We start from the raw sequence: 24452 nt of genomic DNA, 5'->3' as shown, positions 1-24452 counted from the left end.
ACGTAATATTTAAAACTCTTATTTTTTAAAAGGCTAGGATTTGAGGCTCCTTTAAGGACCTAGCAGGGGGAGAACCCAGAGGTCAGGCGCGCGGTCGGGACTCCTCCGCTGAGTCTGCGCAGTGAGAGCGGAGGCGGGGCCAAGCTCAGGCTCGCCATGGGGGTGGGCCATGCGGGGGCGGAGTCTATGCTCCGGATCGGGCTGCGGCTGCGGCTGCGGCTGCTGCACTTCCAGCTTCTGAGGGAAGGAGGCCGAGGCCTGGGCCAAGCCCGGAGCCGCCGCTCCCCGGAGCCTCCTGGAGCCTCCGCGCCGGCTCAGCCTGGGGGCGGGCTCAGGCCCAGCCCGCCGCCGAACCCGGGACAGAGGCTGCACGCCCGAGGACCAGGCCGGCGCAGCCATGGTGAGGGAGCGAGGCCTGCCTAAGCTGCAGCCGCAAGCCACCCTAGCCCCCGCGGCCTGCCCCTCCCTAGCTCGGATGTCCCCTCTGCCCCCTGCCTTTACTTCGCTCCCTTGTTACTACCCCCTCGGCGCCTCGCTTCTCCTTCCCCCTGTTCCCCGGCCACCTGCTGGGGTGACATACCCCCCCATCACCCCAGCGCTCTCCTTCCCGGTGACACCCTTTTTTATCACCTCCAGTGACAGCTTTCTCTGTCCCCTTTGCCGCCCCCTCCTCGTCCTTTAACCCGACCTTCCTTTTCTCTTACCATTTTACCTTTTTCTCTGTTTTGGGATCTCTACTCCTCTCTTTTTCCTCCCTATTTTCGCTCCTGCTCTTGGCTCTTGCTTCTTACTCCCTTTCATCATTTTATCTCTACTGCCCCCTCCTCTTCGTATCCTTTCTCCCCTTCGTCCTCTACCAGCCACATTTCCTCTCCCCCTTAATCGGATGTCCTCTCTCCCCCGCTCTCACAGCTGTCCCCATTTCCTTCTAAGGCTTCAGGGGTCTATGCAGAAACAATTCAAGGGCGATTGCTTCCCAGGAACAGTGGGGCTGGTAGATTCATAGGCTTTCTTCTTCCTTTTCTTTTTTGTAAAGGGAAAGGAGGAGATGGGAAGTATTGGGGAGAGCCTGGACGCCTTATTGCCTAATGTTATTGCAAAACCTGGGTGATAGTGTGTTTTGGAGTGAAGCATGGGGTGAGGGCTGGCATCTGTACTATGACCTTTTGAGATATCCAGCCTTTTGACAAATAATTAAACATGTTTTGAAATGTATTTTTATCTTGTGTGTCTTTTAGTGTGGAGGTACAGTTTGGGAAGTTTAAAAATATTTATTTAAAGGCTTGACTGTTGCTCAGAGCAAATGGTTTGTGTTTGTTTGGAGGCAGAGACCAGGGCATCAGAAAACTGAAAATCAGGTTGGCAGATTGTGACAATCTCTTTGATACCTTCTGATACCATCGTTTATTTTGCTCTTTCTGTCTTTGGTTGGGAGACCCTGATATTTGCACATTTTCTCCTTCCTGTTTCAAAATAAGTTGAGGCTTCAGTTGGTTTTTCATTGAGTTGGGTTACACATGGTTTGCAGTACATTTAATGAACACATTGCCCTATCATATATAGCAATCTAAATTTTGGTCCCTGGGAGGAATAAGACATTCCTGATAGTCATGTTCTCCTAGGAGGTTAGTCAGTTTTTGTTTTTCCTCCATTCGTTTTAGGAAAGTGGTTTATTATAAAATCATTTAATCTGGGAACTTCCCCTAACTGACTACATTTTGAGGGTATTCTTTGTCTACCTCTACAACAACCCTTCACATATAAAACCCATCACACTATCTTTGTGTGTTAACCTGTTTCTCCCCCTGAAATGTGGGTTTTTCTAGGCAGCAATGTGCCTTACTTACTCCTGTTGTTCCCAGCCCTCAGGCCACATACATGGTTGAATGATTCACTTTGTGGCCTCGTTTTCCTATCTGACAAGTATGATTTTAAACTGAAATTTGAGGCAACTAGGGGACTACATAGAGAGAGTGAGTTTGAGAATTTTATTTTTGGTTCAAAAAATAAATTTAGTAAGATGGGATGATCACTTTAGAATAACACACCAAAGAGCTGTCCTGCCTAACACACCAAATTTCTAGGTTTTTCGAAGTGTTGGCCCTCCCACTGAAAATGAATTTATGAGAACAGAGGGAGAAGATTTAAACTCTTTTTGGGTGTTTAGGATCCAGAAGTGTCATTTGAGCTGGGCCTGAAAGATGAATGTGATTATGATAATTTGGGGAAGGCACAGAATGCTTTGTTGTGAATGTGAGTAGAAAGTAATGAGAGTATATTGTAGGTAGCAGGATCATCTTTCTTTAGCACGGAGAGATGGGGAAATGAGGATGTATAGTAGGAAATGTAACTAGAACGGTATATCAGGATGACAGTAATTTCAACTTTGCCTGTAACTAACTTGATTTTCTTTACTTGTTTAAACACATACATACAGGGGAAGGGTGTATGTCTGGAAAAAGTGAAGAGAATGCAAAATAATAGCTTATGAGCTAAGAATTGTCTTTAGAGGCTACTCTATTTTCTTGTGCAATATATGTAGTAGGCAGTGAGTAAATAGAGTTAAACATTGTAAAGCTTTGTATTTTAGATTTTTCAAATTTTTCACTGTTGTGTTTTGAATAGTTGTTTAAGACAGGGGTTCTCAGATTTTACCATAAATCAAAATCAGCTGGAGGGCTGTGCCACCACTTCCTGAGTTTGATTTATCAGATTGGAATCGGGCCTGATAGTTTACATTTCTAACAAGTACTCATGTCATGCTGATGTTTCCGTTTTGTGACCAACACTTTGAGAACCTCTGGTTTAAGGTGTAGTTCTTTTTTTTCCTAATTTTTTTTGAGTGCCATTGACTGTGTTCGCACTGGGGGTATTACAAATAACAGAACAGATATGGACCCTACCTTTTTGTATATTGTGTGTGTGGACAATATAGACATCAAGCAAAAAGAGTAATTTTAAATGTGAAGAGTGCTAAGAAAAGTTGTGGGATCATAGTAGGGGGTAGTCAGGGCTGGCTTCTCAGAGGATTTTACTTTCAGGAAGGAAACCAAAGGATTAAGTTATAGGAGTTGTATTGTGGAAAACCACATAGAAGGAATAGCACAGTAAATGACCTGTGGTGGTACTCTCTCTTGCCTCCTTAACTCTGCATATCCTGCAGTCCTCAGCTCAAGGAACTCAGGGAAACCTCATCTGCCCCACTAACCCCTCAAAGAAAAATCCTAAGTCACAACCCCTCCATTGTGTAACCAACCCTCTTTCATAGAATACATATCAATTGTAATTATAATGAGAACTAGTCATAAATGCTAAAAAGTAATAAATCAGGGTAAAATATAAAATGACATTGTATAGTTGACCCTTGAACATTACCCTTGGGGGCATCAACCCCTGTGCAGTCAAAAATCCCAATATAATTTTTGATCCCCAGAAACTTAACTACTAATAATAGCCTATTGTTGACTGGAAGCCTTACTGATAACATAGTCAATTAATATATATTTTGTATGTTGTATATATTTTATACTGTATTCTTATAATAAAGTAAGATAGAGAAACAATGTTACTAAGATAATCTTAAGGAAGAGAAAATACTTTTTTTTTAAGTTTACTTATTTTTGAGAGAGACGAGAGTGAACAGGGGAGGGGCAGAGAGAAAGAAAGAGAGAGAGACGGTGCAGAACCTAATGTGGGGCTCAGACTCATGAACCATGAGATCATGACCTGAGCCAAAACCAAGAGTCAGATGCTTAATGGACTGAACCACCCAGACACCCCAGGAAGAGAAAATACATTTGTAGTATCGTACTGTAAAAAATCTGTGTATAAGCGGACCCACAGATTTCAGACCCATACTATTTAAGGGTCAAAGGCATATGAGTGTGTGGCAACTATTTTAGATAGTCTAGTTAGGCTAATATTTATTGAAAATGATTGTGTTAAGTACTTTATATATTTTATCTCATTTAATCATCATAGCAACCCAATGAGAAAAGTAGTAGCTCTGTGAAGGTGGAGACCATGTTTTGTTTGGCTCACAGTTGTATCTTTTTTTTTTTTAATTTTTTTTTAATGTTTTATTTATTTTTGAGACAGAGAGAGACAGAGCATGAACAGGGGAGGGGCAGAGAGAAAGGGAGACACAGAATCTGAAGCAGGCTCCAGGCTCTGAGTTGTCAGCACAAAGCCCAACGCGGGGCTCGAACTCACGAACCGTGAGATCATGACCTGAGCCGAAGTCGGACGCTTAACCGACTGAGCCACCCAGGCACCCCTCACAGTTGTATCTTTAACACTCACATAGTGCCTGGTGCATTTTAAGTGCTCAATAAATATTTTTTAAATGAATGAATGACTTTGGGGATGATCATAAAGTCAGGCATTGTTGGAGAAAGGAATGTTTGAACTGGGGGTTTTAACAAGTGGGATTTTGTTGGGTAGGAGTTTGGGAAGGAAGGCCATTCTTGGCAAAGGGACCAGCTTGAGCTTAAAAACTAGGACAGAAGCAGGCATGATGTATTCTGGGAAATATATGGCTTTACTATTCAGGGTGCAGGAGATGAGACTAGGTGAGCCTAGGGTCAGATCATGGAGGACCTTGAGTCATAAGCTCAGGAGTTTTGGCTTCACTATAAAGACCCAGAGTGCCTTGAAAGGTTTTCTTGTGTGAAGGAGTATCATAATTAAGAGATTTTGAAGGTTATCACTCTAAATCAGTATGAAACGTGATGGGGGGGGTAGAGCTATTGCACTAGTCTAGGTGAAATGTAAGTGTATGAACTTTCACTCTAGGCTTATTGTGGTGGTGATTTAAATTGGAGGAAGGAGAATATAAGGAAGTAAAATGTGAAGATCTGGCATACACTTTTTGGCTACGTGAATTTTCCATAGAGGCATTACTGTGGAGTTGTAGAAGCACAGACTCACTAACAGCTTTGCAATTTTGCTCACTGGGCCTCAGTTTTTATATATGTTGCCGCTAAGGATTTATGAGAATATTGAAACAGAGTAAATTTACTCTACCAAAGACTTTATTTATGTAGAGTATGTCTTCCAAAGGTCATATATTAGGTCACCGAAAGAGAATTAGTACTTCCCAACCTTATTTAATTTTTTTAATGGATTTTGTGTGGTATAAGAAAGGAGAAATTTTGGGGTGCCCGGCTGTCTCAGTTGGCGGAGCATGTGGAACATGTGACTCTTGATCTCATGAGTTCGAGCCCCGTGTTGGGTGTAATACATTGAACAAAACATATTAAAACAAATTTCAGCCTTTTCCTGTTTAACAAATGACACATTAACTAAGATAAAGCACTATTTGTCATATTTTAAAATGAATATATTGCAGTGTAGATTGAAATTATGTTTGTGGCATCAAAAGAGATACGAAATGACTTTTTAACCTTAAAATTGGAATCCTTGCATTTTTGTACTTCAAAAATCAAAAGGTTTTGTGCTGTTCTGTTTTATTTCTAACAACTTAAAAGAATTTTTTTAACTTTATTTATTTTGAGAGAGAGAGAGAGAGATTGCACACAAGTGGGGGAAGGGCAGAGAGAGGGACAGAATCTCAGGTGGGCTCTGTTTGCACTGATGGCGCAGAGCATGATGGCGGCCCAAACTCACAGACTGTGAGATCATGACCTGAGGCGGGATCAAGACTGGATGCTTAACCAACTGCGCCACCCAGGCGCCCCTGTTCTGTTTCATTTCTAAATGACAAAATAAAAGGAATGGTATTAAGCTGCTACTTGCAAGCCTGTTTCCACAAATAAAACATTGGAAGTATAGTTCATTTCCAATAAATGAAGAGTCAAATTGAATATAACTATTACCACATTTCTTGTTTTTTAAGTTTTTATTTTAATTCCAGTTAGTTAACATACAGTGTCATATTATTTGCAGTTGTACAATTTGGTAATTCAGCAGTTCTGTAAATCACCCTGTGCTCCTCACAGGTGCACTTCTTAATTTCCGTCGACTATTTAACCCAAACCTTAACCCTCTCCCCTCTGGTAATGGTCAAATTGTTCCCTAAAATTAAAAGTCTGTTTCTTGCTTTGACCCTCTCTCATTTTTTTCCTTTGCTTTTTGGTTTTGTTTCTTAAATTCCACATATGAGTGAAATCATTTGGTATTTGTCTTTTTCTGACTTATTTTGCTTAGTATTATACTCTTGAGCTCTATGGCAAAGTTTCATTCTTTTTCATTATTTTTTATGGCTGGAGATATAGATATCTCACACGGTCTTTATCTGTTCATCAATTGATGGACACTTGACGCTTGGGCTACTTCCATGTCTTGGGTTGTAAATAATGCTGCTATAAACATAGGAGTGCCTGTATTCCTTTGAATTAGTGTTTTTGTAATCTTTGGGTAAGTACCCAGTGGTGGGATTGATCGTTGGGTAGTTCTGTTTTTAACTTTTAAAGTGATACTTCGCTCTTAATTTTAACAACATTGAAAATAGTAGATATTTCAAGATTTTGTTGTGTACAGAGCATACGTGGTATGCATGTGAATTTATGGACTCTACCATACTTAAGGAGTCTGCAGTTTGGGTCCCGCTAGTTTATAGTGGTCCTATAGTGTTGCTAGGGCTGCACAAATTGTACTGTAGAGCTCAGGTGGCAGCTATAATATGGACAGCAATGGGTCTATGAAGATCTGTATCCTGGGTACTTGGCAGTGTCTAGCACATAGTAGGGTTCAGCAAATAGTTGTTAAATGAATGTGTTTTGCATATAATACTAGGACCCTTATTATCTTTTAATCTAATGATCTAATCATTTTATGAGAAAAGTCTGCATGCTCAGTAATACTGAGTACACATTATGTGTTTTTTGTGCTTCTGAGTTTTGTTTACACTGTTTCTTTTGTCTAGGATGCTGTCTTCTTTCTTGACTTTTTGACTTTGAGTGTCTCCTTAAGACCTATCTCCTTTGTGAAGCCTTCAGTTACCTCCAGGCATCCGTGGGTTACTCCTTTCTTTGTGTCTCTCTTGTACTTTGTATTGTTTGTTAAGGAGGGTGGCTGCCTCTCCAGATTGTGAGCTCTCTGAGGACAAGGACAGTAGTGTTTTTCAACTTCATGTTTTAAGCATTTAGCATAATGCCTGAGACATAGTAAGTAAATAAATATTTGTTCAGTAAAAGAGTATGTGTACTTTGTAGAGAATTGCCTAAGGTAATGTTAACTGAGATGTGAGTTATGAAAAGGAAAGAAAGATGAATACTCTGCACAGGTCCCCTGAGAGGAAAAAGAGGTTTGATGGGCAAGAAATGTTGGATCAGATAGTTTCTCTTACTAGCCCCCAAGAGGTGCTTTTGAGCTAGAATAAATGTTTCTGTCCAGAAGAGTTCAACAGGAAGACTTGGGGAAGAAGCCAGATGATTTTGAGATGAATTGCCAAGCAATGTCTTTTTGTATAAATACTTTCCAATTATTTGTCTATAATTTGTGGAGATGCCCTTCCAGAGAATAGCATATTTAAACACAGATAGTAAAGAATCAGTTACTGTTAAATCTAGAGGGGTGGTTAATTATTTAAACATTTTGTTAGCTCTGTGTAAAGATCTTTTGTTTTTCTTTTCCTATCTTTAGTTCTCCCTTGTACAAACATTTTTCTTAGCTCTCCAGCATCTTAATTCCTGTTCAATGTCATATTCTCCTTTTCTAAGGACACTTTTTAAGCTTGAATGTTCTTGGTTATATAATGTCAGGGTTTTTTTTTTCTTTTCATAGACCTTGTAACCTTTGGCAAATCATTTCACCTGTGTATGCCTTCATTTAAAAATTTCTCAAATGGAAAAGTTGTGTTTAATCTTCTCTGTGATCCCTTCCACCTCTTAAAAAATGTGATAAGATTCTAGCCAGTTAAGTTGTTATATAGTAGATACATTCTGTTAGCTATAGTACTAAGGGGTCAGGGCACTTGAGCTCTTAATCTCCATGAATATATTACCAACTTTTCACACCCCTTCATTCCATTATGTTAAAATTTGAATAGTACTGTAGTATTTTAAAGGCATTTTCATATATGTCCCATTTATTCTTCATTACCATTTTGTGAAGTAGTCAAGATAGAAGTTTAGCATCAATTTTACAGGTAATAACTGAGAAGTTAATTTATTTTCCTGAGATCACACAGCTAGTAAGTAGCAGAGCCAGAACTGACTGCAGGCCAGTGTTCTTTCCATTATTAACCTGGCTTCTCTGTTTACCATATTATATTTCAAAACTCATGTTAGTAGTTAGGAGAAAAATAATGCTGAAGTATCTGTTTGAATTAGCGATTCCTAGGATCTATTCATATGTTCAGTGATTACTGACCTGAATTTTTGTTTTGTTTCTTAGACTGTTTTATTACAGGAGTTAAAATGGAAGAGAAGGGTATTTATTTACCTTTCTAGGCCTTGATCTTTTTAAGTAGAACTCTAGCTCCTTGCCCTTTAGCACATAGTTGTTTGCCACACTGGCCAGGCCTTGAAGTGATACGTACAAGAAGCTTGTCTTACCTGTGTTTTCATTTGGCATCCAGGGATTTAGAAAAATAAGACCCTATAGTCCATGCCAAATAGTTCTATAAATCTGTACCCTTAGGCACAATATATCTGTGCCCTTGGTATTACCTTCCTTCTTCATTTATAAAATGATTGTGTTTGGGGACGGAGAAGGTAAAAGGTTTAGATCGTAGCTAAGGTTATCTTAGATGTTTATTGCTAGAAGTTTGACTTGGTTGAATCAGTAGTAGAAAATGCAAAAAAAAACAAAACAAACAAACAAACAAACAAAAAACCCCAAAACCAATAAACTAAGAAGAGATTTCCCGTGGAGTACTACTAAAATAAGGAGTCAAAGATTGTCCAGTATCTGAACTTTCTTATACCTGTGGACTCAAATGACACTTGTGTGCCTTTCATTCCCAGTCTTTAATTTCAGGCCTGGACTTAGGACTTAATATTTCTCTGTGGGCATACAGTCTTTTTATCTAGGAGTTAAAATTATCTTAAGTACATCTAACAATAAATTTGTGCTTGATTGTTCATTTGTTCACTCAATAAACATTTAGTGCCCACTGTAATAGGCATTACTTTAGGCTCTGGGAATGCAGCAGTGAATAAAACAGTTCTATTGAGTTTATCTTCTATAATAGGTAATATTTACTGAGCAGTTAATATATCAGTCACTGTTCTAAGTGTCTTCCACTTAGAATTTATTTAATTCTGACAATACTCCTATGATGTAGGTACTGTTATTGTCTGCATTTTGCAGATCATGAAACTGAAGCACGGGGAGATTAGGTACTTTGCCTAAGATTTTATTGTTTTGTGAGTGGAAGAACTGACACTTTAAACTAGGCAAGCTGACTCTCAAACCACCACTTTTCAGAACAGTATTACACAATCCTTCAGGGAGATGTCAATAAAAATTTTATTTTTAATCATAAAATTGTCAAGTTTGTAATCTTTGTAGTCACCTGGTTTTTGTCCCAGTCTTAAGAAAAAAAATCATCCAGGGATACAAAAAAAAGGAGCACTATCAGAGCCATTTGTCTTCTCTTGGAAGATTTGTCAGGTTTAGGAACATTTCAGGTATGTTGAGCCTGACTCACATGAGTTGGAACTGAGACAGCTACAAAAAGCCAGGATCCTAAAATGTCTACACCATTAGTGAAAAGGTAGCATAAAAAATAAATATCTGTTTGGGGTGCCTAGGTGGCTCAGTCAGTTAAGCGTCCGACTTCGGCTCAGGTCATGATCTCACGGTTCGTGGGTTTAAGCCCTGCGTTGGGCTCTGTGCTGACAGCTCAGAGCCTGGAGCCTGCTTTGGATTCTGTGTCTCCCTCTCTCTCTGCCCCTCCCCTGCTCACACTCTGTCTCTCTTTCTCTCAAAAATAAATAAACATTAAAAAATATTTTTTTTAAATATCTGCTTGATGGTGTAGGGAGACAAAGAGGGTTATTTGTCTTGACATGGACTCTGCACGGGAAAAATCTCTCGAGAATTTACAACCAACAACCTGCTGTCCTACGTGTCTGAAACCTAAATTTATATTACTTGTGTGAGATCATGGCTAGTAAGAAGGGAATATTTACTGAATAATTACTCTGTCAGGCATTGTGTTATGGGCTTTGAACATACTTTCTCACTTCATCCTGACAACAGCATCATGAGGTAAGTACCAATATTACCCCATTGTACCAAGGACAGAACTGAGGGTCAGAAAAGCTAGATAGTTTACAGTTTAACACCACTAGAATTCAAATCTAGGTCAGTATTCTTCCTACTCACCATAATGCCTCTGGAAAGGGTACTTCATGTTTGTCCCTCAGCTGCCTTATCTGTAAAATAAAATTTGCAATATTTTCTCTTTCATTTCATAAGACTATTGTGTCAAATGAAATAAAGAATGTGAGCTTCCTTTGTTTACTGTAAGCCATTGTTACCAGCATCATCCATAAAGTATATTTTTCTTATAATTAATCAAAAGAGAGACCTCAATATTCAGTGATCCTGAAAGCCCACAAGTTCTGTCTTAAGGAATTAAGGCAATTTTGATACTTTTTTGTATCAGATGTTTCCTGAAGTAGTATCATTAGGAGAAATAAAATAAGTTTTGAGACAAGTTACCATCCAGTAATTTACTAATTCATTCAAGAAATAACTTATTGGATGCATTTTATGGGGCTTTCAAGAATGAAAGAAAAGATGCCTGATCTCTTTCATTTTTTGTCATACCAGCAGTAGTGGAAGCCACAGTGCCCTCCAACAGTAGACTACAATTGTGATAATAGACAATTCCCAGTGTCCCTCACCTTCCCACTTGGTAGGAATGAGTGGGCCACTACTTAGAATATTGAAATGCTGCTTTGCCATGACCCTGGCAACATAGTAACAGATGAAGCTTTTAAATTTATAAAACAAACCAACCTACAAAATACATAACTAAGTCATGGGAAAGGGACTGAGAATGCCTTTCCTCTGAGTGTTGTATAGATGACTAAATATTTCAAGGAAAGAGAATATAAGGAAGCAAAAAAAAAAAAAAAAAGGAGAGATTAAAAGAAACCCATGAGAAGGTTTAGGAAGAGCTAATGAGTGTCAACATGAGCTTCCTCAAAGACAGACCCTGTAGCTTCCAGAATCCCTTGAGTAATGAGGTCTCTTTTTTGGTTAATTACAAGGAAAAATACACTTTATGGATGTCCCTAGTAACAACGTCTAAGAATAAAATAGTATATTCATATCCTTTATTTCATTTGATTCAATAACCTTATGAAGCGAAAGGAAAAATATTATAGGTGTCATTTTGTGGATAAGGAAGCTGAGGCACAAAATGAAGTGCCTTTTCCAGAGGCTAGTAGGAGGAATACTGGACCTAGGGTTTTAAAGAGCAATAGATAAGGAGGGATCCTCTTGTTGTTGGGGTGGTATGGAGCTAGGTTCTGTAGAAATGGAAAGCCATCCAAAAAGATACACTGCTATATAAGACATATGTCTTTTATGGGGGAGACAGAGAGAGAGAGAGAGAGAGATGATATCTCGGTAAGACATTTTCTTGCTCTTAGAAACTAGTACTTGCCACAAAAAGTAGTCAAGTGGAAAAAGCTGTTTTGAGGAACTATTCTTTTTTTCCCCTGGCTTCATTATCCCACACCCCTAGCTGTGCCATGTTCTTATAAGAAGCAGCGTTTCGGGGCGCCTGGGTGGCGCAGTCGGTTGAGCGTCCGACTTCAGCCAGGTCACGATCTCGCGGTCCGTGGGTTCGAGCCCCGTGTTGGGCTCTGGGCTGATGGCTCAGAGCCTGGAGCCTGTTTCCGATTCTCTGTCTCCCTCTCTCTCTGTCCCTCCCCCATTCATGCTCTGTCTCTCTGTCCCAAAAATAAATAAAAAACGTTGAAAAAAAATTAAAAAAAAAAAAAGCGTTTCAAAAGCAGGGAATCTGCTTACAGGTAGTTCACGTATTCACAGACTCAAGTAGACAGGCATTTGCTCTGTGCCAGAGTAGGGGATATAAAAGTGGGTAAGGCATGGATCTTAACTCCAGTCGTTTTCAATTTGTGAGACAGAAAGCTCCTCCTGATAGATGATGAACTGTTCTAAACATCCTTTCCTAACTCCTAGGGGCTGGTAAGTGATGCAGTTCCCCAGACTTCTCATTTTTATATCTACATACGAGAGAACTACTTAGTGTGTAATTAAGAATTACTGCAATTTAGGGGCACCTGGGTGGCTCAGTTGGTTTCACGTCCGACTTCGGCTCAGGTCGTGATCTCATGGTCTGTGAGTTCAAACCGTGTACTGGGCTCTGTGCTGACAGCTCAGAACCTGGAGCCTACTTCGGATTGTGTGTCTCCCTCTTTCTCTGCCCCTCCCCTGGCTCATGCTCGCTGTCTCTTGCGCTGTCTCTCTCTCACAAAAATAAACATTAAAAAAACCCTACAATTTAGTAATCATAAGCTAAAGTTACCAGATTATGAGTTAACTGAAGACTAGTCTTTAATGAACAAGTTTGACACTTGGAAGCGTTGCAAAGCTCCTACTACATATGTACGAATGTAGCTTGTTGGATTTCCTGTAATTTCTTGAAAGAGAGCTTTGTAATCAGTATATCAATAGTCTTGAGTTGGTACTTTTTTATTGTTGCTAGTTTTTTTTTTTTTTAATTTTTTTTTTCAACGTTTATTTATTTGTGGGACAGAGAGAGACAGAGCATGAACGGGGGAGGGGCAGAGAGAGAGGGAGACACAGCATCGGAAACAGGCTCCAGGCTCTGAGCCATCAGCCCAGAGCCCGACGCGGGGCTCAAACTCATGGACCGCGAGATCGTGACCTGGCTGAAGTCGGACGCTTAACCGACTGCGCCACCCAGGCGCCCCAATTGTTGCTAGTTTTGTATCTTAATTATGAACTGTCATTAATTTAACTTTATTATTGGTATCATTTGTTGTGTTTTATTTGTTAAGCTAGTGTGTGGTAATGTATATTTGCATTAATAGTACTCTCCACATAAAAGTTTCCCAATTTAGGGGCACTTGGGTGGCTCAGTCAGTTAAGTGCCTGACTCGATTTCAACTCAGGTCATGAGGACCTGGGATCAAGTCCTGCATTTGGCTCTGCACTGACAGCGTGGATCCTGCTTGGGATTCTGTCTCTCAACCTCTCTCTGACCCTCCCTTGCTTGTGTTCACTCTCTCTCTCAAAAAAAAAAAAAAAAAAAAAAAATTGAAAAAATTTCCCAATTCAGACTTTGACAATGTATTGTTAATCAAATAGGAAACATTCATTTTCTTGTTATTAAAACAGATATTTATAAAATTTCCTTGTAATGATACTTAATTGTTAATTTCCCCCTGGAGCTTGGGAACCAAGTAAGCTGTGAATTTTTTTTGCCCCACCTAAGTGAGCCACAAACAAAAAAATTTGAGAGCTACTAACTTTCTTTGGATTCATAGTCTAGAGGGGGAGACAGCCATCTAAGAAAAAGTTATACAATAGGTGACTATAATAGAACTATATACAAACTGTAGTGTGATTACATCTGTGTGTGTTTTGGTATATGAGGAATATCATGGAGGAGTGGGCATAATGTACTGGCTTTTGTAGAAGGAACAGGAATTTGACAGATGGACAGACGGGAAAGGGCATTCTAAGAAGAGGGAACTGCATATATAAAGAAAGGGAGGCATGGCTACCACTGGTAACATTCCTTCTCTGAACATCAGTTTCCTCAACAGAAATAATGTCTATTCTCCTTAACTCACAGAGTCATGATGATTATTTTGAAAAGGTTTTATAAATTGAAGTGCTAGCTATAGCACTTCCTTCCTTCCTTCCTTCCTTCCTTCCTTCCTTCCTTCCTTCCTTCCTTCCTTCCTTCCTTCAACATTTCCAACATTTGAGAGCCTTTTGTGTCTCTTGTAGGTAATGTCACGTCAAGACCTCTTTTGACATCCTTTCATTCTAGTCATTCTTTTCCTCTGTTTTGTTCCTTCAAGGCCCTGCTCTGTAATATCTAAACACAGGTGCAGAAGAGAAGATTTGTGTATATACCTAGCTTTAATAGTAGGAGAAATTCTTTAACCGCTTATATATAACTGTTTAAATTGTGACCTATGTATCTAGTCTTAACAGTATCATAATCCATGGACCATAATCCCCCACAGCCAAAAAGTCATTTCAAAATAAGTGTAAGTCTTTATTTGTAAATTGTGCAACATTGTGAAGTAGAAGGGAGTTCACAGGTCTGCTTCTCAAAATTCTCTTTTTATTTCCTGTCTGCTTCCCTTATACATCATAGCTGCTCCTCTGCTTTTCTTCTGAAAACCCTCCTAAGGCTCCCTTTCCAACAGTCCATCACTAGCAGATGGTAAAACCTGTGGGGAATGTAAGACTACATTGGGAAAGGGTATAAGAGCAGTGGTAAGAAGTTACATTATGGCCAATTCAGGAATAATATGTGTGCCCATGCATGTGTGTACACATACATGTTATTTAAAATTAAAATATTGTTACTGAGTTCAATCAAATGTCTGTTTTAGTTTGAATATGAAACTATTATATTGAAAAATATCGTCTGTGATAAAATGACAGTTTCTTGGTTATTTTATAATACTCGAAAAGCAGAAACAAATACAGCTTTTTTGGTTTCCATTAATTTTTATTTTTGTCTTTTTTCCATTTTTAATAATTTGATATATTCAGAAGACCATATGAAACATTTATGTAAGTCATGAAACATAGTAAACAAATACCTAAAAACCTAGTATCCCAAGTTAAGAAATAGAGCATGACCACTGCCATTTTTTTCCCTGTGTGCACCATTCCTTTATGCCACTTTCCCTACCTTTGAGGTATCCTCTATCCTATTTTATTTCATGTCTTTCCCTTGCTCTTCTCTGTAGATATACGACAGCATATTATTTAATTTGGAGGCAGCTCTCTAATCTTCTGAAATGCTTTTCAGGCAGTATAATTTCCTATGACTGTATAGATGTTTAATTAAAATCCTGCTGCATATATTTTTTATTTAACTTAGGTTAATACTTTATTCTTAGTGTTTTGCCATGTCTTTAAAATTTATTCAGAACCATACATATTGCTGTGTAATATTCTACAGAGTTGATACACTATGATTTGCTTACCATTTCCCCCTATTTTTTTTAAAGATTTTATTTTTAAGTAATCTCAAAACCCAACGTGGGGCTCGAACTCACAACCCCAAGATCAAGAGTCATGTGCTCTACTGACTGTGCCAGCCAGGCACCCCTCCCCCTATTTTAGACATTTGTATGTGTCAATTTTTTTTTTTTTTTGTCAGAAAAACTGTGATCAGTCCCTTTATGTGAATACCTTTGTTAATATCTCTGATCATTTACTATTTTTTAGGTAAATTCTTGGATGAAGAGGTACTGGATCAAGAGTGTGTATGTTTTAAAGACTATTATTAAATCTTTCATATCCAGAAAAATTGTGCCTGTTTACACTCTGACCAGCAGTATTGGAGAAGACCAATCTGGGCAAACTTTATTTGAATAATTCACTGTGTCAGGATTATATCCTGTTCCAGAAAATACCATATTAACCAAAAAAATGTTTAAAAGAGCTGTGTTGTTCTTTCATACTGGAAATTGGTGTTTTTCCTATTTGCTATAGGATATTTTTTCAGCCATTGTTCAGGGACCATGTCATTCTGCCTGCTATACTTGTGATAGTTAATTATAGGGCTTAGTTAATCTCTACTGATCTATCACTCCCTCTGAGAATTTATCTATTCTTACCATTCAGTTGTCACCACTAGGGGATGCTAATTAAATCTGTATATTCAGCTCAGTTCTTTCACCAAAGCATTAGTTCCTTTTCTGTACTTGCCTAAGCAGACAGACTCCATGACTACAACAAATTCTTCTGAAGAAGTAATCCTTTGCCTAGTCTTATCAGTATTGTCAATGAGGTTATGTGAGTATTAATCACTATTTCGTTTTTTATTTTTATTTTCTAACTTTTTATTTTGACAATTTAAGACTTATAAAAAGTTGCAAAAATAATACAAAGAATTCTTATGTAACAGTCACCAAAATTGCCCAAAATGTTAGCATTTTATTCCATGTGCTTTATTGTGCTCCCCTCTTGTTACACACACACACACACACACACACACACACACACATATTTTTTCCTTCCTGGTTAACTCCTTTAAATCTTGGAGTTGTTTTTGTTTTTGTTTTTGTTTTTTTTCCTTTTTATCTCAACTTCCCTTCTTCCTACTTCCCTTCTTCACCTTAGGGTGCTATATAAGATAAGAAAAAGGGCATAATATTTGAAATTATATACCTTGATTCAAAACTCAATTCTACCACATTCTAACTGGATGAATTTGGTCATATTCTTTCTGAGCTCTGGTATCATCATATACAAAATGTCTGTTATACCAGTCCTCAAGACTGTTGTAAGGGCTAAATGAGATAATGTGTGTCAAAAGTATGCTATATGATGAATGTTGGTCAGTCCTTCAGAGAACATTTGCCTGTTTAGTAGAGTGCCAGGCATTGTGGTAGGTACTGGGGTTCAGAAATACTTACTTCATGTTGTCAATTCTTCCCTCAAATTATTTTTTACTTTTGGTTGTTTTTTCCATTTTCATTACCTCTACCCTAATCCACAGCATCATCACCTCATGTCTGAGCCATCGTAACAACCACTGGGTCCCCAAACTGTTTTTTGGAATTTGCATCAGTGCCAAACTAATAATTGTTCTGAGAGATGGTATGGTATAGTGGAAGAAGTATGTACTTCATTATCAACAGATCTGGGTTTGTGTCTTGGCCCTACTTCTTAGAAATATTGTGACACTGGACAAGTCCCTTTACTGGTTCTAATTTGAATCCCTTTTCTTTCTTTCTTTCTTTCTTTCTTTCTTTCCTTCCTTCCTTCCTTCCTTCCTTCCTTCCTTCCTTCCTTCCTTCCTTTCGTCCTTTCTTTCTCTTTAAACCAGCAAATGTCAGGGACTGTGCTGGGTGCTAGGAATATAAAGCAAACATTAAGGGGCATCTGGCTGGTACAGTCGGTAAAGTATGCAACTCTTGGTCTTAGAATTGTGACTTTGAGCCCCATGTTGGGTGTGGAGATGACTTAAAATCTTAAAAAAAGAAAAGCGTTAATAGGTTCCTTGAACTTAAAGAACATCATGGTCTGGTGGGGGAGACACACAGTGATTAATAACTGTGGTTAACATGGCATTGTAAAAGAAACCTAGATTTGGAGTCAGATATAAGTGGCAGCTTGTTATGTAGTGATTAAAGCACAAAATTAACTTTACAGTCAGATTGCCTGAGGTCTAGTCCTGGCTTTGCCACTTCTTAGCTGTATCATCTTAAGCAGATTACTTAACCACTCAAAACCTCAGCATCCTCATCTTTGTAGAATGGAGATACTGATAGAATTTAACTTACAGAATTCTCATGGGAAGTAAATGAAATTATATATGTAAAGTGCTGACCATAGTTTAGGCATATAGCATATATTAACAAATAGCATGAGCTCAATAATTATGATTATGATACTGTTATAGCTTAGTGGGTAAAAGCTTAAAAATGTAGGCTGTGACCTCATTCTTGTGTTAGGAGTCCCAGTTGAGTAACCTGTTGGCCATGTAAATATGAGGAAGATATTTAACCTAAATCTCAGTTTCCTCATTTTTAAAATGCATCTTGTAATGAGACTTAGTGTTTCATGAAAAATAGCAGTGGTAATTTTTATTCTTGTTCTGCCATCTGCTGGCTGTTTTATCTTTGACATGTAAATTAATTTTTCTGAGCCTCGGTTTACTTACTTTGTTGAAAACAAAGTTGTTTTGAGATTGCAAGCATGTATAAAGTAGTTACGTTAGTGCCTGGTACCACACAGCTGTCATTCAGTACATGATAGCTGTTGTTGTGGTGCAGTTTAATTTGTCAGGTGCTGAGAGTAAAATCTGCTTTGGAAATTAACAAAGACATCACAGAACTTGTGATGTTTGACTGAATTTTGAAGGACATGTGAAATTTTACCACATAGAAGTACTAATCTAAAAAAAAGACTCAGAGGTATCTAAGTGCCTGTCACAGTGCTTAAGGAACAGTGTTAAGTAGTAGGTTGCATTAAGTTACACATAGTTTAGTGTACCTGGTAGGTAGCATATTTGGTGGGAGAAGGGAACAGTGGAAAATGAGAGTTGAAAGGAAGGTTGGAGCCTGTTAGTAAAACATTTTGAATACCTTGCTGAAGTGTTTACACTTTATTCTTAAGGTCTTTGTTTTTCCAACTTCTTTTTTTTTTTTTTTAAGCTATTTATTTATTTTGAGAGAGAGAGCAAGAGAGCATGAGTTGGGAAAGGGCAGAGAGAGAGAATCCCAGGCAGGCTCCACACTGTCAGCTCAGGCCCTATGTGGAGCTCTAACTCACGAACTGTGAAATCATGACCTGAGTCAAAATCAAGGGTCAGATGCTTAACTGTCGAGGCCACCTGGGCACCCCTGTTTTTCCAACTTCTAACAGCAGAGGAAACTAAATTTGCTGTGGGATAGGAAAGGGAATTTTTAGAAACTGGTGTTACAAACATTAATTTCTTGATAACTTCTGTTTTGTCTTAAAATTCATGCAGTGTTTACCCTCTACATCACGTATTTGTTTCAGTACAAAAATATTTGAAGTCACGTATTGGTTACATAATTCCCTCTCTGCCATCCTCCCATACTCTTCATCCCCTCAAATAATCTTTGGATATGTTTAATGTTCTGTGATGTGCCAAGTTTATTCTCTAGCTTTAGTTCCCTGGCACACCTCTGCTGGGAACCCCTTGTATGTGTTCCCAGCATGAGAACTGTGGTTATAGATAATCTGGCACCTTCGAAGCTTTTTTTTAGAAGTAGAGTAATAGGATAAGAGCTGTGCATTAAAGAACTGGGTAGAGCTGGATTGAATAGATTGCATTTCAATTAATTAAAAAGAACTTTCCTGGAGTGCCTGGGTGGCGCAGTCGGTTAAGCAATTAAACCTCAGACTCTTGATTTCAGCTCAGGTCATGATCTCACAGTTTTTGAGATCAATCCCCCACATTGTCGGCTTGGAGCTGGGTTAGGAGTCAGTTTAAGATTTTCTCTCTCTCAATCCCCACCTAACACCCCTACACCTCTCCCCCACTCACACTTACTCTCTCTCAAAATACACACACACACACACACACACACACACACACACAAAGAAGATTCTCATCTCTCAAAAAAAACAAAAAACAAAAAACTCTCCTTTCTAGAAATTGTTTAGTCTTTGAACTGTGTGGATTGTTTTATGATCCAGATGAAGTCAGGGGCACCTGGGTGGCTCAGTTAGGTAAGCATCTGACTCTTGGTTTCAGCTCAGATCATGAGTAGGTTTGAGCCTTGAGTCGCGCTCTGTGAGGAGGGTGCTTCGGATTCTGTCTCTATTCCCCCCCCCCCAAATAAATAAATTTTAAAAAACAACAACATTCAAATGAAGTCAGATTTGACTTCCTCTCTCTTCTGCTATTTTTGGTAGGAGTTTTGTTCTTACTCTGCCGGGGGTGTACCTAGTTAGTAAAGGGGAAAATCTCTGAGCAGGAATTTCCAAGAGATTCATTTTTTAGGCACTGAATTCTAGCTTCTCCTTTATCCTTTCTTTTTTAGTCATCTGTGCTACTGTTATTTGTTTCAAAATAAAGTAGGGGGCGTCTGGGTGGTTCAGTTGGTTAAGTGTCCGACTCTTGATTTTGGCTCAGGCCACGATCTCATGGTTTGTGAGCTCGAGCCCCGGATCAGGCAGAGCCTGCTTGGGATTCTTTCTCTCTCTCCCTCTCTCTCTGTCCCTCCCCTGCTTTCTCTCTCTCTCTCTCTCTCTCTCAAAATAAATAAATAAACAAAAAAAATAAAGTAGAAAGCACTGGTCTCTCAATACTTCTGTATTAGCTTAAATTACTAGGATTTGGGGAATCATGGGAGTTTAGATATTGGCTTAGATAACCTAAGTATAGTTCTAGTTCTTTCACTGCTTGATACATAACCTCTCTGTTCTTAAATGGGGGTGATTATCCTTGTTCATATCACAGGCCTACTTTTGAGTATAGGTGAGATACTGTATTCAACATTGGTATATAAAGTTGAAAAGGTAATATATTGCCATTGGATAAAGTTGTAGGCTCTGGAGCCACATTTCCTGGGTCTCAATTCTGGCTCTGTCCCTTACAAGCTCTGTGTTTCCAGACACACTGCCATTATCCTATGTTCTCTGGTTCCTGCTTTATCTCATTTAATCCTCACAACAACTTCATGAAATAGGCATTATGATTATCCCTATTATAAGTGAGAAAACTGAAGAACAAAAGTTTGGGTAATGTGTATGATGTCACACAGTTAGCAAGTAAGAAGTTAGGATGTGCACTCTAGCTCCAAAGCCCAGGTTATTAATATTAGGCAGATAACACTTCCCAACGGGAGAGCAACTATCTGGAAAATTCTTTGGCTTACCAATTAACAAGATAAAGTGGAATTTCCTTGAAAAGGAAAAATTTATGGGGTCCAAACCTCCTTGTTGAGTATATTTTACCACTTGTTAAAGAATGATTATTTAATATTATAAACCTTCATATATTACTTCCTGAGTTTATTCTGCTAAATGTCTTGTAAAAAGCATGTACTCATAAAGTTTGATATCTTCCCTCTGACACACAACTTTCATTTATTTTCTCTTCTGCAAAATAAATAATTTTGAAGTTTACCAACTGAGGTGGAAATATAGCTTGTTTCATCTGGGGGATGAATTTTAAACATTTAGGAAAATGGTACAATGAAGAATAGAAAAAGCAGGAAGAATTCATAGTTAAAACTTGGGAAATAAGATAGGTAAAGTTCTAGGTGGCAGCAGTTGAATTTGATGAATTATTTCCTTTGAAATTGTTCTAATGTGTCCTTACTACATCTAGCTGCAGAGGAACCTGGGATGTGTGGTCTTTGTTACAAGTGGTTGTGTGGTCAGGTAAAAATAAAAGGTTTTATTAACATAGAAACAGAGGACAGATATTAGGGTTGGCAGCCAATAGTCAATGTCACACTGGGCCAGCCATTTATGGCTTTTATGAAGTCTGTTTCCTCATGTATAAAATAATATATTTGCTACTCACCTTAGTACAAAATCAAATATGTGAATGGGAAAGCACTCTGTAAACTGTAACATGTAAATATTTTAATAACAATTTTTGATTATAGAAATCTGTGCTGAATAGAAAGTCTGATTTTTTTTTCGGAGAAGAAAACTGGTAACATCCCCAAAATTAACTACCATTGACATTTTGATGTATTTTTTTTCTAGTCTTGTATTTATTTACAGTTTCATAAACTTTTTTTTAAAAGTAGGCTCCATGTCCAATGTGGGGCTTGAACTCACGACCCTGAGATCAAAAGTTGCATGCTCTACCAACTGAGCCAGCCAGGTGCCCCTATAAACTATTTTTTACGACAGTTTTATTGAGATATAATTCACATATTATGCAGGTCACCCATTTAAAGTGTATCCCAATTCAGTGGTTTTTAATATGTTTGTAGAGTTGTGCAGCTATAACCACAATGAATTTAGAACATTTTCATCACTGCCCCACAAAAAAAGCCCTATAGCCATGAGCATTCACTTCCCATTTTCCTTCAACTCTTCCTCCACCCATCCCTAGCATCCAGTTATCTACTTTCTGTCTGTATAGATTTGCCTATTCTGGACATTTTATATAAATAGAATTATACGGCATATGTTCTTTTGTGACTGGCTTTTTTCACTTAGCATACTATTTTTTTTAAGTTCATTTATTTGTTTGTTGTAAGTAATCTCTACACCCAATGTAGGGCTCGAACTCACAACCCTGAGATGAAGAGTCACATGCTTCTCCAACTGATCCAGCCAGGTGCCCCACTTAGTGTACTATTTTCAAGGTCCATCCATGTTGTGTGATATATCAGGATTTTTTTTTTTTTTTTTTTTTTTTTTTTTGCTAAATACTATTCCATTCTGTAGATATGCTATATTTTGTTTATCTGTTCATCAGTTGATAGACATTTGGGTTGTTCCTACTTTTTAGTTATTCTAATAAGTTTTCTATAAATATTCACATACAAGTTTTTCATTTCCCTTAGGTAGATACGCAGGGCTGGAATTACTAAGTTATATGGTAAAATGGTATACTTTTTTTCCTCAAAGTGTCCACATCACTTTATATTCCCACTAGCAATGTATGAGAGTTCCAGTTTTTCTATATCTTCACCAACACTCATTATTTGACTTCCTGATTATAGCCACCCTCTTGGATGTAAGGTATTTATTTCATTATGGTTTTGATTTGCATTTCCCTGATCGCTAATAATGTTGAACATTTTTCATATGATTATTGGTCATTTATACTTATTTGGAGAAACATCTATTCAGACCTTTGCCTGTTTTTAATTGAGTTTTTTTTTATTATTGAGTTGTAAGAGTTATTTATATATTCTAGATACAAATCTCTTATTAGATATATGATTTGCAACTCATTTCTCCCATTCTGTGGGCTTTCTTTTCATTTTCCTGATGATGACCTTTGAAGCACAAAAGTTTCTTATTTTGATGAGATTCAAAGTGTCTGTTTTTTCTTTGGTTGTTTGTTCTTTTGGTGTTGTATCTGAGAAACCGTTTATTAATCCAAAATCAGGAAGATTTATACCAGTGTTTTCGTCCAAGATGTTAATTAGCTATTACATTTAGGTCTTTGATCCATCTTAAGTTAATTTTTGTATATGATGTGAAGTTGGACTCCCATCTTTGTCCTTTTGTATGTAGATGTCCATTTGTTCCAGCATCATTTGTTTATAAGCCTGTTCTTTTGCCCATTTAATTGTCTAGGCATGCTTGTCAAAAATATTGACCATAAAAAAATATTTACCATTGGGGCACCTAGGCGGCTCAGTCGGTTGAGCATCCGACTTCGGCTTGGGTCAGGATCTCGCAGTTTGTGAGTTTGAGCCCTGCGTCAGGCTCTGTGCTGACAGCTCAGAACCTAGACCCTGTTTCAGATTCTGTGTCTCCCTCTCTCTCTGCCCCTTCTCTGCTCATGCTCTGTCTCTCTTTGTCTCTCAAAAATAAGTAAACATTAAAAAAAAAATAAAAAAAAAACATTGACCATAAATACAAGAGTTTATTTCTGGATTCTCAGTTCTATTTAATTGATCTATATATCTATTCTATCTCAATTACTACACTATCTCAATTACTGTAGCTTTGTGGTAAGTTTCAAAATCGGCAAGTGTGGGTCCTCCAACTTTGTTGTTCTTTTCCAAGATTATTTCAGTTATTCTAGGTCCCTTGTATTTCTTTTCTTTTTCCTTCAAATTTTTATTTGAATGCTATTTAGTTAATGTACAGTGCAATATTGGTTTCAAGAGTAGAATTCAGTAGTTCATCGCTTACATACAATACCCAGGGCTCATCATAACAAGCGCCCTCCTTGATACCCATCACTCATCTAGCCCATTCCCCCATCCACGCCCCCCTCCCCCATCAACCCTCAGTTTGTTCTCTATCATTAAGAGTCCCTCTCTTTTTTTCTCCTTCCCATATGTTCATCTGTTTTGTTTCTTAAATTCCACAGATGAGTGTAATCATATGGTATTTGTTTTTCTCCAACTGACTTATTTCATTAATATAATACACTCCACCTCAATCCACATCATTGCAAATGGTAAGATTTCATTCTTTTTGATCACTGAGTAATATTGCATTGTGTATATACCACATCTTCTTTATCCATTCATCAGTCAGTGGACATTTGGGCTCTTTCCATAGTCTGGCTAGATCCCTTGTATTTACATATGAATTTTAAGATCAGCTTGTTAATTTCTGCAAAAAGTAAGCTGGATTTTGATAGAGATTGTATTGAATCTGTAGATCAATTAATATTAAGTTTTCTGATCTATAAATATGGATGTCTTTCCATTTAGGTCTTTAATGTTTTATTTTAACACTTTTCTTAAATTTATTCCTATTTTATTATTTTTGATGCTATTGTAAATGGAATTTTCTTTTTATTTTTTTCACATTTTATTTATTTTTGAGAGGGAGAATTAGCACAACTGGGGGAGAGGCGGAGAGAAAGGGAGACAGAGATTCTGAAGGAGGCTCCAGGCTTGAGCTGTCAGCATAGAGCCCGATATGGGGTTTGAACCCATGAACTGTGAGATCATGATCTGAGCTGAAGTCGGATGCTTAACTGACTGAGCCACCCAGGCACGCCTGGAATTGTTTTCTTAATTTCATTTCAAATTGTTCATTATAAGCGTATAGATATAATTGATATTATGTATTGTAAATAAAACAGGTCTTATAGCTTACAACCTTGCTGAACTTGCTTTTTGTTTTTTTTTTTAAGTTGATAGTTT

At 38.0% G+C, this 24452-nt stretch overlaps 1 protein-coding gene across 1 annotated transcript in view; it reads left to right on the top strand.

Moving 5' to 3' along the window:
- The first annotated feature begins 247 nt into the window (after nt 1-247).
- The window catches only part of ZYG11B (zyg-11 family member B, cell cycle regulator), a 91794-nt gene continuing 67589 nt past the window's right edge, over nt 248-24452 (top strand). Inside the window, exon 1 of the mRNA XM_047082674.1 lies at nt 248-400. Within this exon, the coding sequence (XP_046938630.1) occupies nt 398-400 (3 nt within the window). The 5' untranslated portion in view covers nt 248-397. The remainder of the gene's footprint in view (nt 401-24452) is intronic.

Source organism: Lynx rufus, unplaced genomic scaffold, assembly GCF_022079265.1.
Source record: "Lynx rufus isolate CCGP_SWC_20201006 ecotype Redwood Valley unplaced genomic scaffold, mLynRuf1.p SCAF_2, whole genome shotgun sequence".
NCBI classification, from domain to species: Eukaryota; Metazoa; Chordata; class Mammalia; order Carnivora; family Felidae; genus Lynx; species Lynx rufus.
The sequence above is the reverse complement of the archived record's forward strand: the minus strand, read 5'-3'. Positions and strand labels throughout refer to the sequence as shown.